The 18,391-nt window shown below is 33.5% G+C and overlaps 1 protein-coding gene and 1 non-coding gene across 2 annotated transcripts; one reads left to right on the top strand and one right to left on the bottom strand.

Moving 5' to 3' along the window:
• The first annotated feature begins 11,053 nt into the window (after positions 1 to 11,053).
• LOC131178971 (small nucleolar RNA R71) lies at positions 11,054 to 11,161 on the top strand. The gene has a single exon (XR_009147978.1). It is a non-coding gene; the product is annotated as a small nucleolar RNA R71 (small nucleolar RNA).
• Positions 11,162 to 16,947: 5,786 nt separating this feature from the next.
• LOC110634564 (uncharacterized) lies at positions 16,948 to 18,033 on the bottom strand. Its single transcript, XM_021783616.2, has 2 exons — positions 17,469 to 18,033; positions 16,948 to 17,340 (listed from the first exon to the last, which is right to left on the bottom strand). Exon 1 carries the CDS (start codon positions 17,983 to 17,985, stop codon positions 17,470 to 17,472), a length of 516 nt encoding a protein of 171 aa, XP_021639308.2. The 5' UTR covers positions 17,986 to 18,033; the 3' UTR covers positions 16,948 to 17,340; position 17,469.
• Between the last annotated feature and the right edge of the window lie 358 nt (positions 18,034 to 18,391).

The following is an 18,391-nucleotide window of genomic DNA, read 5'->3' on the forward strand; positions in this document are numbered from 1 at the left end:
TTAAACACAAGTCTCTGTATCCCAGGTTGAGCAAAGTGTGGTGGTCTTGCATGCCATCTAGCAACTTTGACATGCACCAATAACAATCAGCATCTATGTCAGAGATTTTATCTGGAGGTAGATCAGATATGGACCAATTATCGATGTCTCCTTTCTAAGTATTCAGATAAGAAAACAACCAGAAAGGGCATAGCAAGATCATTTATTCCCTGAACATATCCACTTGCAGCATGTCAAATTGCCCTGAAAAAAAAATCAAGAAACATAACACCTGAAGAATAAACAGATTACCACTAGAATGACAATAAAATACTTGAGGACATTTAAAATCACATTTTTTAAGCCTCGGATGCTTTGGTCAACCTATTCACCTCCAGAAATATAAAATGTGATAAGCACTTCAGTTGTGGGCAAAGGTTGGTTTTTAGCAGTAAGCCAAGGCAAGAATAAACTAGGGACAATTTCCGCAGCACCCAGAACATTGGGAGTTATTACATATTGATGAATTCTTCATGATTTAAAACATTACAATGTCAACAATGAAATTTATAAACCATTGCAATTAAAGATCTTACTAAATTTTCTTTTTTAAATTCTCATTCAGTTGCCACGAAATCTTACAAACAAGACATCTAAAGGACAATCCTAATAAGTAGAAAAGGCTTTCGTTCAATTTTCACATACAACAGTAATTAATCTATGAATTTGATAAACCATCACATTAAAAACCTTACTAGATTTTTGTTTTCTCTCAAATTTTCACATTCATATGACAATGATAGCTTAAAAACAAAGAATCCAAAGCACATTCTTATTGAGTAGAAAAGGCTTAAGTGTTGGTGTTTAATTTTTGCATCCAATAGGATCAACACTAATTAATCTATGAATTATAACTAAAAAAAACAAAATTCATGCTACAATTGATGTGGCCCAACCGCAAGTGCACGAGTCGTACAAGTAGTATAGAAAATATATCGTTCCCTCGAAGAGTTGTGTTAATGATTAAATTTTTGACATAAAAATTGACTAATTTAAGCTAACTTTGTAAATCAAATGAATGATTGATAGAATTAAGGGTGTAAATCTATTTATGCAAAATCAACAATCTAATTATCAATATAAATGATTCAACTCAAGCACCAGCAAATAAAATGAGCAAATTGAAATATGGTAAGCAATTAAATTCAATTAACAATTAACAATTAACAATTTTAAAAAAAGCGATTCTAGAGTTTGGGGATTCATATTCAAGCTATTTTGGGATTTTTAAATTAGTTATCAAATCTTATGGAAATTATGGGTTTTAAGGAAATTAATTCTTAAATCCTTTGAATACCCTTTTGAGTGAGACAAAGTGTGTCTTAATTAACTTAATCCTACTTTCATAGAGTTAAAATTAATCAAGACCCATTATGTTCCTTAATTAATCTGTAAATCCTCTTAATCCTTAGTCTATTTCTAGATCTAAGTTAATTAAGTCCAATTTCTTGATTATCTATTATAGAGTTTTCTCCTTTTGGTATTTTAACCATGGATTAAGAATAATACTTAATGAGATCTTACACTAAGCATGTAATTAGGCATACAAGAAATGGATAAAACCTCATAAAAATCACAAAATATGGATTACCCAATCAAAATCTACAAAATATCTTAAATATTACATCCCAACTCCAGAATCTATGAAAAACTACTCACTATCCATAATTATTACAAGAGATTTTCAGTAAATATGGACATAGAACTTGAAAATATACTAGGAACCAAAAAAACCCAATGCAAGAAAGGTAGAAAATGGTGAAGAAAAGATGAAGAATCCAAATCTAATCTAAAAATGGAAAGTGACACCCCCTTGCTTTGTTTTTTGACGTTTTCTCTGCCTATCTTTCCTTTTCTTTTTCTCTTCCTCCCTCTTGCCAAAATCAGATAAGAACGCTATTTATATTTTTTTGACAAATAACCCTAAAATGATGTGTTTGAGGAAGGGATTCACGTGTAAAAATTCTGCTACCAGCTCATTATGAAGAATTGCACAAGTTGTGCAAGCTTTCTATGCAGATTCTGAGCAAATTTGGTGGTTCCAGGTGCTTCCTATGATTCTGCACAAGTTATGCAGGTTGGTTGTGCAGATTTTTCATGCTTTGGAGTCCTCCGTGAAAGTGCATAAGCAGCTTGCATAAGCTATGCAGCTAGTTGTGCAAGTTTCAGCAGGTTTGGGTGCTCCTTCCGTGATGCTGCATAAGTGAGGCGTGAGACTACATAAGTTATGCAGGTTTCGGTAGGTTTAAAAATTGCTTCTTCTTCCTGTACAAAAACTGCACAACTTGTGCGACAAATTCTATGAACTTTGGCAATTTTGCATTCTTCAACCTTTAAGCTTTATTTTGACATTTTTGGCTATAGGAATCACTTCTCACTGGCACAATTATTTTATAGTCCCTCAAAAATACCATTTTACCTACAAAATAAAGCAAATTTTAAATTAATTCAAAAATTGACAATAATGAAAAATTATCTAAATAACTAATAAAATTAGCTAAAAGTGACTAACAAATAAATGAAATGGCCATGAAATCTAACCTAAATGACTATGCAAAATGCATGTATCAAATACCCCCAAACTCAAATCTTTGCTTGTCCTCAAGTAAATTTTAAAATATAATGCAATTTTAGGGGTGCCTTGTCCAAAGAGCTATGAAAATCACCTATTAAAGTAACTTAACATGCCTTTAGCCATATCAACAATCCATATATCTATCATTCAAGATACAAAGAATCTAAAGCTTATCGAAGCTTTCACCATTTAGCCTCAAGTCAATTAATCATTCAAAATTTTCAAACCAACCAGTCATATGGGAAAGTCATGCTAAAAAAGAACTCTAGAACAATCAATAGCTAAAGTTTCTCTATATAGAATGATGGAATTTCATGAATGAATGAATAAATTTCCAATCCCATAGCCAAATTCCCTACTCCTATCTCTACTAATGTAGCAAGTACTATCAAGAGATCAAAGGTTTTTTTAGGGATGTAATGGGGCTATAGAGTTCAAAATGAGATTACGAAGAAAAGGGTAAAAGGGATTCAAAGCATGAGAATATTTTCAATCTTGAAAACATAAGGTACACTTCTTATTTATTATTTTTTCTTTTTCTTTTTTTTTTCATTTTCTTACCCTTTTTTTTAAAGAGGAGAGAAATACACAATAGAAGTTTTTAAGTGCTAGCATATTTTATAAAATGCATAGAATGAAGGGACACTTTGATACTTTAAGTTTGTATTTTGTATCTTCTCTTGATGATTATCCCTAAAAATACCACCCCCAAACTCATTTTCTTTAATTACTTTGGGTGAATTTCCTTCAATTTGAATGACAATAATGAAAAACACATATATACTAGCACTTTTTCATAAGATAGGCATCTCTTCTCCCTTTTATTTTTCTTCTCTTTTTTTTTTAATTGTATACCAAATATTATGCTTAATTATTTTCATGAAAAGGGTGAAAGTTTTTAGTTTGACGGCTAGGTAGCAATAAGGGTTTTAAGAAAAATTTAGGTGTAATGTAGGCTCAAAGGGGTTTGCAAGGGTTAATTTAAATGAGAAGAAAAGGCCAAAGGTTTAAAATAAAAATGTTTAAGTCAAAGAATGCCTGATCATCTCTCTTTTCAAGTACAAACTGGTATTTCATCTCGAAAGGTTTAGAAAATTTATTCTAGGATCGGTGAGACATCACTTGACTACCTTTTATCCTATAGCTCTCTCTAAACACTTCCATCTCCAAATGACTAGTTGGGTGGCTTTTTTGCTAAGAAGATATAGGCAAAGAATAAACACTTTGAAACTTTGTACCTCTTAGAAAACTTTTAATCCAAAAACCTAACCAAAGGTAAGCTAAATCACTCTTATAAGTAACTTCTCATAACTCAAAGGACTTGGCAAAAATTTTATTTCATGAATGCATGTGCATGGTTCCTAAAAATGAATGCATTAACTAAATGTAAGAAATTTATATGAAAATTTTCTATATGGTTGCTATATGAAGTATGTATGTATATATGTGTGTATAAAATACTTACAATATGAATGTATGATGTATGTATAGTATGGAATGAAATGAAATGAAATGAAATGCACTTATGTATGATATATGTATAGTATGGAATAAAATGAAATACTAAAAATGCTAAAATTTTTTTTAAAAATAAGCAAAAATCTTATATACACCCCCAAACTCAAAATTGGACATTGTCCTCAATGTCTAAGGTAGTGCATAGTATAATTCAAGTTAAAAATGAATAACCAGGTATTAGTGAAATGAAGAGCAAAGGTGAAAGGTTACCTGGCATAGGACAGTGATTTAACAGCTTAAAGTGCATAATGCATGTTGCATAAGCAAATTGCATAAGTATGCAGTAGGAGTGCTCTGTAAAATAAGTGCATAAGCAGGCTGCACAAGTTATGCAGGTCCTTATGCAAGTTTCGGCAAAAATGAAATAATAGGAAGTTGAGTGATGCAAAACTGCATAAGTTATGCACCAAGTTGTGCAGGTTTCAGTAGAAATGAGAAATAGGGCAAAAATGAAGTATAAAAACTGCCCAAGTTGTGCAGTTTGCCTATTCACAATTCGGTAGAAACAAAAGTTAATAAAATCACTTTCCAAATTTAGAAATTGTAAGGGAAAATGACTTTTAATGTTTAAACTTCATTAAAAATGAGAATTTTTAGCTAAAAAATTGCATGAATCATTAAAAGTTAGCATCAAAAATTCATGAACACATGCAAATCCAAATTAGTTGCACATTCAAGTTCATAATAGCAAAAATTTCTGCACAAAAGCCTGTGAGCAATATTATTTCAACTCAAAACCTGTAGCTTGACATTAATCACATCTTAAGCTTAGCAAGAACTAACACCACTACACTAAAATCAAAAAGTTACATTTATCCACAAAAGTAAATCATGAATGCTCTCAGTTTTCCAATCAAATGCAGCACCATAAAATTGAATGACACAACCCAATTGAGCTCACAACCACAAAAATGAACCACTCACCATAATACTAACATTAAAGACACACAGAAAATAATAAACCTAACCTCAGCTAATAAGAATAAATAGATAGTTGACAGCATATATTACAGAATTAGCACACAAAAATTTCTTTGCATAAGCCCAAAAGGATCTGCAACAAAGGCAATTAAAAAAAATCAGTCTTGGGGAAGTAGATAATCAATATATTAAGTAAGAATAACTTCCCAACAGTGCAATAGCCTCTATGTAACACCCTTCACCCATCTACAGTGTAGCCGAGCAAGGTGTGCTATATTCGGTATCGGAGCACCCTATCATGTCTTATCGTGTACAATAGTAATTTAATTATATTATCTTATGTATACAAAAAAAAAAAAAATTTATCCCATTTCATTTTTTATGGAGACTCGGTTAGAGTCTCTTCTATTCTTTTAATGCATTGTGGATTTCCTGTTAACTGTTAAAACAATTTATATTCTTTTCATCTATTCATTCATCATATCATTTATCATGCTCATATAAATTTTCAAGAAAATAAAATAATTCATTTCATTCATATAGAGTCAAGTACAATATTTACAATTTATATACAATCCAAAAATTTAATTACATTCAATACCAAAATGCAAAATCTAGCTATACATGAGCCCTACCAAAATGACTGATGAGGTGATAATCTACACTGTAGCAGATCTGCTCAAGTCCTGTCTAGGCTCTACTGCTACTGCTGTGGGTCTCTTGTACCTGTGCGATGGAAAAATCAACGCGCTAAGCATAACGCTTAGTGGTGCATAAATAAGGAAAAATAACTATACAATTTTAAATAATTATTTTAAGTATAACCTTATAAAGTAACATACAATTATATGAATTTACAGTGTTTTTACTTGTTTATCAAACTTTGGAAGCAATTAAATTAATCGAGATCTTTTTATTCATGTAATTTATATTCGGTCTTATATAATTTATATTAATGGTTCTCTCATGTACTTGTTTGAATTTAAAATTTTATTTCTCATAACTGTGCCCAAGTAACCTATGACAGACTATAAAGACTAGATACATGGGAGTATACTAGTTAGACATCTGTATGTCTACCCAGTATACAACGGTCATATCAAGCACAAGACTAACGAGCAATCATAAGCCAGTAATAATGAAAATCGGCACTATGGCCATCAGGCAGGCATAAAGCCAGTAGAACAATTATCTTAGACATATGTTGTGCATCGATGATTTTCCCTATGGGTAGCATTGCAATATGTAGTCCCTAATTGATAAACCAATTGATCCAAGATATATTAATAAGTCTGGTGTACTTTGGGCAGAATAATATTATTAAGTATTTATAATTTCATTAATTCATATTATTTTTATGTTTAACAATTTATTCTAATTTATTTCATCTCATATACTCAGTTATTTTATGGACCTTTCTCGAGGTCCAGATTTAGTGTCTTCAATTCATCTAACTAATTAGCCAAGATGTGGCCACTGTTTGGCTATACTTTCTTCATAGAAGTTGTCCCTCTATGTCTTGTCTTTGTTTTTCTTTTTGAATCACGTCATTTGAAATTTTAGAACTCAAGTTATGGTCAAATAACCATAACTAGTTCACTGTCCCTTTCTGGGTCCAGAATTAGGCTGATTCTGGAGTTTGTCTTGGTTTAATTAATTGGACTTATTACAGTCATTTTTAGGCCTAATGTTCTTCATAAAAGTTATTACCCTATGTCTTATGGTCACTTAGAAATTTTAATTACAATTTTCCAAATTTTTTAGAATTAGTTATGGCCAAATCACTGGCCTAGACTCAGGTACCCTGTGTCTTCAGGGTCCAGGTTCAGGTCAGTAGCTTTGACCTCCATTTTAGGGTTCTTATGTTCATAAGTTGAGAACCATGTCTAAAACAAAGTTGAAGCCCTGTTTCTTAGGATTCCCAATCAGTATGGCTCATCCTAATTGGAGTTTTCTAGTAGTAGATATGACTAAATGAGTGTTCTGGGGTCCAATGGTCACTTAGGTAATTTCCAGAATTCATATACTGACTTCACCTAGTAAATTGACCTAGTTTCCTTGGTTTCTGAGTTTTGGTCAAATCATCAATGTTGTAGATCTATGTCTTGTGGAAATTTTGCCACTGATTTAATTGGATTTAGGTTTTTATAGACCAAGTTATGGCCATTTTGCCAAAACTGGTTGGGTAGGCTTATGTCCAGAAAATTCTGGGCAAAATGGATTCTAGTCAGTTTGGTGACCTCACTTGGGCCAGCAATTTCATTTGGTTAGAGGAATTTCTAAGCTTGGTGTTCTTAATGAGAGTTGTAGTCCTATGTCTAAGCTTTCTAATGGTATAAAATTCAGGTCATTTGGACATGTCTAGAGGGAGTTATTGCCAAATGAACATGTACTGTTCATTTTGTCATTTTTCTGGGTTCAGTGTATGGATATCCGGATTGGGACAGTAAATTGGTCAAGATTTGGACAGAGTTTGGGCATGGTTTCTTCATAAAAAATGGGGTATTTTGGGTCTAGTTTCACCTCCAATTGATCTCATACCAATTGGAGTCACACAATTTTAGTTATAGCTCAAACAAGACACTAGACTCATAGGTCCGAATTTCCTGTAAAGAACATGTACTCCCTATATTTATTCCTCCTTACTCCCAAACTACAATTTGTCATTCATAGCACTTCTAAATGATCAACAATTCATCTCAACATGCTCAATTTCAATCCATAATGCAAAAGTACCAAATTAGGTCAAAACCCTAGCTCAATGTTTCCCATATCAAGCACACTTAATGCAATTCAAGTTCTAATGCATATAAGGTCATCAATCCACATCACTAACTAATTCAACACTTTTAAAAACATCACTTCATCATTCATCCTATGGCTGCCGAAAATTAAAGTTCCCATAACTCAAGATTTTCTTTTAATTTCTTAAGATTTACTCTTAGTTTGGCATGCTTCTACTAGTTAAAGAAGAAGAGAAAATTGTTTAGTGCACTAACCTCTTTTTGATTCAATTCTTGACTTGTATAAACTTTGGAATTTCTTAATTTTATGATAATCAAAAGCTTCCTCTTGATGTGGGGATAAATTTTAGTGAAGATGATTTAGAGTTTTGAGGGAAGAAAAGCATGGAAATCAAGCTCTTGAAAGAAAAAATGGTGGGAGGACAAACCAAGGTGGTTCGGCCAACTCTCCATGGAAGAAGAAGATAATGGTCTTTAGTAAATTTTGACTCATTTAATTTCCTTTCTTATCTTTTATATGCATGTGTTTTAATTTAATTGGTTAACACCTTTTTATGATGTCATATGACATCATGTATATGTAATAATATTATTTCTTTTTTTTTTCCTTATTTCTATGCATAATTTCATGATTTTAATTTATTTTTAATATTTTATTCTCTCTCATTTCACTTGACATTTAGGTCAAAATTCAACTCTGGAGTTGAAATGACCAAAATGCCCTTCGTTATGCTCATCGGGTTATTTTCGGTCTGTACCGATAAATAAATTCTCCTAAATTTTCTATAACCTTTCTAATGTCATTTAGACCTCAATAACTATTCATTGGAGTCCTAAAAATTATTTTCCTAGGGTTCCTCATGGAGTGCAGTATCTTCAACATTCGCTTCGTGATCGCTGGTCACCCATCGCTGTGACCCCAGCTCGTTTAACTCATTTGCAATTTATTTCTTTTATTTTTCCTTAATTTTTCTTGGTCTTTATTTAGTCAATTTATGCCTCCTTACTCTAGTTTAAGTGTAGTTCCAAACATCCTAACTTTCCGAACAGACATTAATCGTCGGAATAGTAGAATGTACGGACTACCTAAAGTGAGGGCGTTACACTCTAATCTTTCAAAATGCATCTACAAAAGAAATAATTCAATAATGTCAAAATTGAATTTGAGGGATATTTAAAATAAAATAAAAATAATGAAAGTAGAATAAACTTAACAAAAACAAAATAAAGAAACTTGGAATGCCTCCCAAAAGCATTAATTTATGGTCATTAGCTTGACCCTTGTCATGTTTCATGGTGGTTGGAATTGGAAATTGTTGTCTCTATTTCCAATAGGTGCTTCAATGAATCTATACTTCATTTTCTTTCCATCACATAAGAGGATCCTTGTTGCTTTGTCTAAAATCTAACCATTTCTTTCTTGACAACCTTTAGTGCATCTTTTTCTTTGAAAGATGGTTACTTGACTTCACTTTTCTCCACTTGCTCAATTGGAAAGATTGGTGCCATAGGACAAGGTGGATTACTCTTCAAATGTTATGCAAATGCAGCCACTTTTGGATTTTCATTATTGATACTCCCTTAATGGACAAGACAATTTTCAAGAGAAGTCTTCGGACAACTCTTTCTAAAGTGCTCTTGTACTAACTCATCAACCATATCAATTCTCAAACAAGAGTCAACATCTTCATGTTGCTTCTTCTTGCCATTGTCAATATTGAAAACTAATTCATCATCTCCAATTCTAAGAGTGAGCTTTTCACCTTTGACATCAATCAAAGCTCCGGCTGCAGCCAGGAAAGGCCTCCCTAAAATGTTTGGCATATGAGAATCCTCTTCCATGTCTAGAATGACAAAGTCAACAGGTATACAGAACTTTCCAACCTTCAGAGGCACATTCTCTAAAATCCCTTCTAGATACTTAATTGATATGTCAGCTAACTAAAGAGAAATGTGGGTTAGTTTAAGATCTCCTAGATTGAGCTTCATAAGGCTAACACTAGCCCCTAAATCACATAAAGCTTTTGTAGAACATGATTCTCCAATGTGGCATGGAATTGAAAAACTCTCTGGATCCTTAAGCTTTGGAGGAATTTTCCTTTACAGGATAGCACTGCATTCCTCAGTTAAGGCTACAGTCACATAATCTTCAAGTCTCCTCTTGTTTGAGAGAATTTCTTTTAAAAACTTAGCATAAGAAGGAATTTGGGAAAGAGCATCAATAAAAGGCACATTCATGTATAGCTTCTTTAAAACTTCTAAGAACTTTCCAAATTGCTTGTCTAATCTGGCCTTTTAAAATCTTTGTGGAAAAGGAAGTTGAGGCTTGTAAGGCTCTGGAGGTATGTACTTCTCCTCTTTCTCTTCTCTTGCACTCTCTTTCATTTTACTCTCTTGTTTTTCATTTTCATCAAAATCTTCCTCATTTTCTCTCTTCTCACTTTTTTCACTCTTCTCATTGTGCACTATTTTACCACTTCTCAATGTAATGGCATGACATTGCTCCCTTGGGTTTTCTGTCTGACTAGGAAGTTTCCCCATGGATTTGGTACCTGAGGAGCTTGCTTGTTGTGCAATCTGATTTTCCAGCATCCAATTGTGTGTTTGCATCTGTTCTAGCCTTGCTTTCATCTCTCTCATCTCTTCATCATGCTTAGTTTGATTAGCAAGAATTTGTTGTAGTAGAGCTGCAGTTGTAGAACCTTGCTCTTGCTGTCTTGGTGGAGGTGTAGGACTTGCATTCCTTTGTTGAAAACTAGGTGGTGGTTGCCTTGGCTGTTGGTATTGATGCCCTTGTTATTGTGGTGGAAAGTTCTGAGTTGAAGCTTGATTTTGTTGATTCCCCCATGAAAAATTAAGATGATTCCTCCAAGCATATGAAGGATAATCTACTCCATAACCCATTGTCCCTTCTGCATAAGCAACTTGTTGAAAACTTCCAGAAGATGATGATGAACTGACTAGCATACTTAAATCCTCCATTTTCTTAGCAAGGACATTAGTGAGTGCATCAAATTTGGCATTGATCATGTTGAATGGATCAAGCACATACATTCCAGCAACTTGCCTCTTTTGAGTTGGAGCTAGCCCTCTTGGACTACTCCATAAATGAGTGTTCTTTGCAATTTTCTCTAACAACTTATAAGCTTCATCTACATGCTTAATGATGAATTCTCCTCCAGTTTGAGCATCAATGATTCCTCTGATAGCAGGAGTGACATTTGTGTAAAAATTCTGGTTTATCATCCATTTAGGAATGGCATGATGTGGACATTGTCTCTCCAACTCCTTCCATCTCATCCATGACTCATAAAGAGTCTCATTTTCTCTTAGTCTAAAAGCAATCATTTGATTCCTTAATTCTTGAGTTTTTCCAGGTGGGAAGTATTGGGTAAGAAATGCATCAGTGAGCTACTCCCAATTTGTAATTGAGTTATGAGGTAAAGAATCAAGCCAATCCAATGCTCTATCCTTCAAAGAGAATGGAAACAATTTCAGCCTTGCTGCATCATCAGATACTCCAGGTTGCTTTTGCATGCCATAGATCATAACAAACTTCTTAAGATGGGTGTGTGGGTTTTCTGAAGGATGACCCCCAAATTGAGAATTCTGAATCATTTGTAGTACTCCAAAATCCATCTTGTAACTATTTGCATCTATCCTTAGTCTTGCAATGCTTTCTCAGTCTTGCAATGCTTTCTCTCAAATCATCAAAATGAGGGAATGCATGATCCATCATACTTCCCCTAGGCACATTAGCATTAAAAACCTTTTCCCCTCGAGGTTGATTTTCGTTATTTCGATTATTTCTAGCATTACCACCACCAATTCTAACTCTTTCATGAGCTATTTCTGGTTCAATTTTAACTGCTCTCAAAGCTTCTTTTCTTCTTCTAGTTTCTTTCTTGTTTACTCTACAAAACTTCTCAATTTCAGGATTGTATAAGAGAGATGTGTCACTTGTGCTTTTGGCTCTTCTCATAAAATATCAAAAAATACCTAAAAAAGGAAACAAACACAAAATGAAAAGATAATAAAAATAAAAACTATAAACAACTAAAATAATCAAGAATTCAATCTTAAATAAACAACTCCCTGGCAACAACTCCAAAAACTTGATGTGGCCCAACCGCAAATGCACAGGTCGTACAAATAGTATAGAAAAGATATCGTTCCCTCGAAGAGTTGTGTTAATAATTGAATTGTTGATATAAAAATTGACTAATTTAAGCTAACTTTGTAAATCAAGTGAATGATTGATAGAATTAAGGGTGTAAAATCTATTTATGCGAAATCAACAATCTAATTATCAATATAAATTATTTAACTCAAGCAGCAGCAAATAAAATGAGCAAATTGAAATATAGCAAGTAATTAAATTCAATTAAAAATTAACAATATTAAAAAGGGTGATTCCAAAGTTTGGGGATTCATATTCAAGCTATTTTGGGATTTTTAAATTGGTTATCCAATCTTATGAAAATTATGAGTTTTAAGGAGATTAATTCTTAAATCTTTTGAATAACCTTTCGAGTGAGACAAAGAGTTCATTAATTAACTTAATCCTACTTTCGTGGAGTTAAAATTAATTAAGACCCATTAGGTTCTTTAATTAATCAGTAAATCCTTAGTCGATTTCTAGATCTAAGTTAATTAAGTTCAATTTCTTGATTATCTATCACAGGGTTTTCTACTTTCAAGTGAATTGACTAATTTAAGTTAATGATTGAATGATTCATATAAAAATTGATTAATTTAAGCTAACTTTGTAAATCAAGTGAATGATTGATAGAATTAAGGGTGTAAAATTTATTTATGCGAAATCAACAATCTAATTATCAATATAAATGATTCAACTCAAGCAACAGCAAATAAAATAAGCAAATTGAAATATGGCAAGTAATTAAATTCAATTAACAATTAACAATATTAAAAAGGAAGATTCCGAAGTTTGGGGATTCATATTCAAGCTATTTTGGGATTTTTAAATTGGTTATCCAATCTTATGAAAATTATGAGTTTTAAAGAGATTAATTCTTAAATCCTTTAAATACCCTTTCGAGTAAGACAAAAAGTTCATTAATTAACTTAATCCTACTTTTGTGGAGTTAAAATTAATCAAGACCCATTAGGTTCCTTAATTAATCTGTAAATCCTCTTAATTCTTAGTCTATTTCTAGATCTAAGTTAATTAAGTCCAATTTCTTGATTATCTATCACAGAGTTTTCTCCTTTCGATGCTTTAACCATGGAGTAAGAACAATATTTAATGGGATCTTACACTAAGCATGTAATTAAGCACACAAGAAATGGATAAAACCTCAAAAAAACCACAAAATATAGATTACCCAATCAAAATCTACAAAATATCTTAAATATTACATCCCAACTCCAGAATCTATGAAAAACTATTCACCATCCATAATTATTACAAGAGATTCTGAGTAAATATAGAAATTGAACTTGAAAATATACTAAGAACTAAGAAACCCAATAAAAGAAAGGTAGAAAATGGTAAAGAAAAGATGAAGAATCCAAATCTAATCCAAAAATGAGAAGTGATGCCCCCTTGCTCTGTTTTCTAACGTTTTCTCTACCTCTTTCCTTTTCTTCTTCTCTTCCTCCCTCTTGCTAAAATTAGATAAGGACACTATTTATATTTTTCTGATTAATAACCCTAAAAAGGTGTGTTTGAGGAAGGGATTCACGGGCAAAAATTCTTCTGCCAACTCATTATGAAGAATTGCACAAGTTGTGCAAGCTTTCTATGTAGATTCTGAGCAAATTTGGTAGTTCTAGGTATTTCCCGTGATTCTGCACAAGTTATGTAGGCTGGTTGTGCAAATTTTTCATGCTTTAGAGTCCTCCGTGAAAGTGCATAAACAGACTGCATAAGCTATTCAACTGGTTGTGCAAGTTTCGATAGGTTTGGGTGCTCCTTTCGTGATGTTGCATAAGTGAGGTGTGAGACTGCATAAGTTATGCAACAAGTCATGCAAGTCTCCGTGAAGCTGCATAAGCGATGAGTGAATCTGCACAAGTTATGCAGGTTTCGGCAAGTTTAAAAATTGTTTCTTCTTCCTGTGCAGAAACTGCACAACTTGTGTAGCAGATTACGCAGACATTGGCAATTTTGCATTCTTCAACTTTCAAGCTTTATTTTGACATTTTTAGCTAGGGAAATCACTCCTCACTAGTACAATTACTTTGTAGTCCCTCAAAAACGCTATTTTACCTATAAAACAAAGCAAATTACAAGTTAACAAAAAAATTGATAGTTATGAAAAATTATCTAAATAACTAATAAAATTAGTTAAAAGTGACTAACAAATAAATGAAATTACCATGAAATCTAACCTAAATGATTATGCAAAATGCATGTATCAACAATCTAAAACTTCTCTCCAAGATTTCTCATACAATATTTAACTATTTTTGTATAAAATAGGCGTCAAATTAAATCTATTCTATGGGTACTTGAAATCCTAAACCAATTTTGTCTAATGAAAAAAAGGGTTCAGAAAAAGTTCAAAAAGAAACTTTGGCAAGAGTTGGTATTGAAATCCAAATCATAGGTTCAGGTTGACACTGCAACATTTAAAGCATGGGGCTCAATTTGTAAAATCCCCCAAGAAAATATTTTAGTAAGCCACTTATGATCCATATAAAGAAGCCAGCTTGTTACGAGACATTGCATAAACCCAAGCCCTTGTGACTACCAGCAATGAATTGTTCTGTACTAGAACAGTTGCAGTATCAAAAGATAAATTCATAACCCATGAAACAGAATACTTCCAGGCATCAAAATAGAAGAATAAAGGTGAAACATAGTCAAAACTGTGAACAGTACAGATTTCTTGCAATCCTTAAAGTCAACACTCAAACCTGAGTACATATTGAGACATGAGTTCAAATGATCAACATGACATTTCAGATTTCATGCCTTTTTAGTACTTAGGGATGTCAATGCGTCAAGGTCAAAACTAGGTCAAGCTGGGTGGATTCAACCTTAGATATTTCGGTTTTGGGTCATTTTTGGTGCCACCTTTATTCGAGTTGTTTTGTGTCTAGGTCACTCGAGTTTTGAGTGCTATCAGATCACACAAAGAATCAACTTTTAGGAATTCATTTTTCAAATCATTCGGGTTGCTTGGGTCATTTTTGTAGTTTTTTTCCTTTTTTTTTTCGGTAATTTTGAAACATGTCAAAGAGGCAGTCCAGAAGAGAACTACGAAACCACTGATGGAAAGAAGGGAAATTTGCTATACAGGGAACACAAAGAAAGTGACTTTCAAGTGTTTATACAAACTTTACATTCTGCAATAAATTTAAAATCAAAATTAGTTGTATGATGGATTATTATGGATTTATCAGTAAACCCATGAAGCTAAGGTAGAGATTCAGTCCAAAAATCAAGCTTACTCCAAACTCTGACATAGCAATACCTCTGGAATCTTCCAGATTAAAAGAAACGGATTGAATTCCCCTACTCAGAACGCGAAATGTATCGAATCGCTTCCTCAAATATCATCTCATTACAGGGAATCAATAAGGGAGCTCGGTTAGTGAAGTTCTACTCTCACTCGGCTTGCACTAGGAGTTTCTTGAAGACTGGATGGCTCAGTTACGTGGCACGCAACACAAATCTCCTGCAACTAGTACCAATGCAGACCATCACGTGTCCAGCATGAACGTCTGAGGGAATAGGGTGAGTGTAACAGGTGAAAAGGAGAAAAACAAAGGGGGGAGAGAAAAAAAAAATCTACTTGTTCCAACCCTAAAATTTTCCAGACATTTTGAGTTTGGGCAAATTCGAGTCAAGTCAAATACAGCCACCTCTCACGGTGCGCTTAGATCAATTTGTGAAATAAGCATTTAACAATATCTGTCCTATATACTTAGCATATACAGTTGAAATTAAATTTGTGTTACTACCGTGTTCATCACCAGGAATTGAAGAGAGGGACAGAGTTCGTCTCTAGCTGACTCAAGCTTTTGCTAATAAGACTCTGTTTACGACAACCATTATGAGGGGATAGATGATGATCTCTAACTTGTTTGATAGCTTTGTACACTTTAAGATATGGTTAATTATGCTGGTTTTTTGTGGATTGTGAACTTCTCTTTAACTGTTAGGTTTTTTTTTTTTTTTTTTTGGCACACAAAACATGATAATTCTATGCACTATATCCTCTATACTATTATCTTATGGATTATTGTGTATGGTTGAAAATCTTATGGATTATTGTGTGTGGTTAATATTTCAACCACACATACTGGATTGCTTGTTTATAATTAATGTTAATATGATATAAGATTTTTTTTTTCTTTTTGGAAATAAGAACAGAACCAAAAAATAGAACAAAAAACAAAACTACATCAGCCTAGCAATAGGCAACTCTAACACTATCATGCATAATCTAATCCAAAAGCTCCTGCAAAGGCCCTTACAACTCTTGAAAACCCAAAGTGTAATTCATCGCACTATTAGCCACAACACATTTGTCGGCTTCTCGAAACACATGCTTCACAACTACCTCCCATCCCTTATCACACAACATCTTAATAGAATTAACAAGAGACCTCAAATTACCAGCAGGAGGATCTTTACTAGTCACCATTCTCACAGCTTCCACACTATCACACCCAAGGATTGAGTGAGATATTTCTTTCTGCCGCGCCAAGTTCAAACCAGCACAAATTGCCCACAACTCCGCACCCAATGAAGCATTTCTGCCAAACTTAGAGACAAATCCCCCCACTCATTCACCAATTCACAAAACATATAAAAGATAATTATATTTTGCTTATATTTGCAATACCTATGTTTGCTATGATAATGACTTACGTTTTCTATGATAATACCATATGACTTGCTTAAATTTTGCTTTGCTTTGGTTTGCTTTGCTTCGCACTTAAGTAATATTTGAACTGAACTGTCAAGCAATGACCAATACCACCATACATAAGCTGGTGGATACTGCTTATGCCATATAAGCTCTTGAAACATGGTTGGTCAAGTGTTGATATAAATATGAGCCAAATGAACTAAAAAATAGTCAAGGATTTGAATATGCCAATGAGCTATCATCCTAGTTATCAATCTTTGATCAACAAAATAAATATTTCATTGAAGAGGTAGAGAGAAGATAAAAGAGCAACAATAAAATGGATTAAGTCCTAATCATATAAATCAATCCATTCATGATAGAAACAACATTAACTATGTCACAAACACAAATTACAAAGTTGGTAATAGATTAGATACCTAATAAATCAATAATACATCAAATTTTGACTTTACACATGAGGTAAATGTCGTCCTACAAAGTTTCAAAAACTAGGGGGATTCTCTCTCATCACAAAATTTCCAATAAACCCACATTCTTGTTTCTTCGAATTCAGCTTCAAACAAATCAAATCCACATCATATTATACATAAGCCTATCAACCCGAATTGTCCCTTAGGTTTCTTCAACGTCAAGCATGCGAGAGCTACCTTCACCTTCACCTTCACCTATCTTCTTATCATTACTTGTTTAACTTGTATTATGAACAGTAGATACAGCAACAATATGTGCATGCATATAAACGACCAAAGATCGGAATTAAATTCAATTAAATTAAACAAAATTGAAAAAAGAAAGAGACAGAAAACAAAATATTCAAACCTCAACCAGACAAGCTAAGGTAAATTGAAGTAGCAACCCCTAGCGCGTAAACGCCGATCGCCGCACCGACCAAATGGAACCCGGACCTCATTACGGCTCCGATCCCAACAATCCCGGCCACTCCGATTGGAACTCGGGCTAAAACCGCCTTGCCGGCATTTCCCACGGCGGCCCCCGCGTACAGCACCACCGCCCACTCCTTAAACTGGGCCGGCCCCAGAATCAACTCCTCCTCACTCTTGTTGTTCTGTTGACGAGCAACGATCCGAAGAGCTGAGTCGATTTGGGTCCGAGTTGGGGGAGACGGAACCCACTTGACGATAAGGGGTTGTTTGTGAGTGGTGGAGACGGTAGCATGGATGTGATCAGAGGCTGTGAGGAGTTGATACGGAAGGACACCTTGGAAAGCTTTCTGAGTTAGAGAGAGACAGTGGGCGTAGGCTGAGTCACAGGCAGAGTTGAACTCAGGCGAGTTGGTGAGTGTTGTTTTGACTCGTTTAGAAGCTGATAAGCCCATTGTGTTTCCTTTTTTGTCTGAGTCTGTCTGCGCGGCTCCAACGCTAAAATTCTTGTTATTTTATCCTTCGCTTGTGGAGGTGATGCCATGTGAGAGTTACCTAAAATTACTGTTTTGACCTTTTGCTTACTAAGGTCTCATTGACATTTTTATCCTCCTACGAGAAATTTATTTTACCCTTTAATTTATCGTTTAAATTTTAATTCTCCCAGTTAAATTTGCATGTATGTTAACTCATTTAAGAGGCATTTGATTTACTTGTTTGGTATAATTAATAGTTAATTAATATTTAAATATGTAAATTAAAGTATTTAATAAGTTTAAAAAAATAAAATTGATAGTTGATAGATAAGCATATGATACACATTGAATTCTGATTTGTATCAACTCTATTTTTAAAACCGTT

The sequence above is a fragment of the Hevea brasiliensis genome, chromosome 3 (assembly GCF_030052815.1).
Source record: "Hevea brasiliensis isolate MT/VB/25A 57/8 chromosome 3, ASM3005281v1, whole genome shotgun sequence".
Classification (NCBI taxonomy): Eukaryota; Viridiplantae; Streptophyta; class Magnoliopsida; order Malpighiales; family Euphorbiaceae; genus Hevea; species Hevea brasiliensis.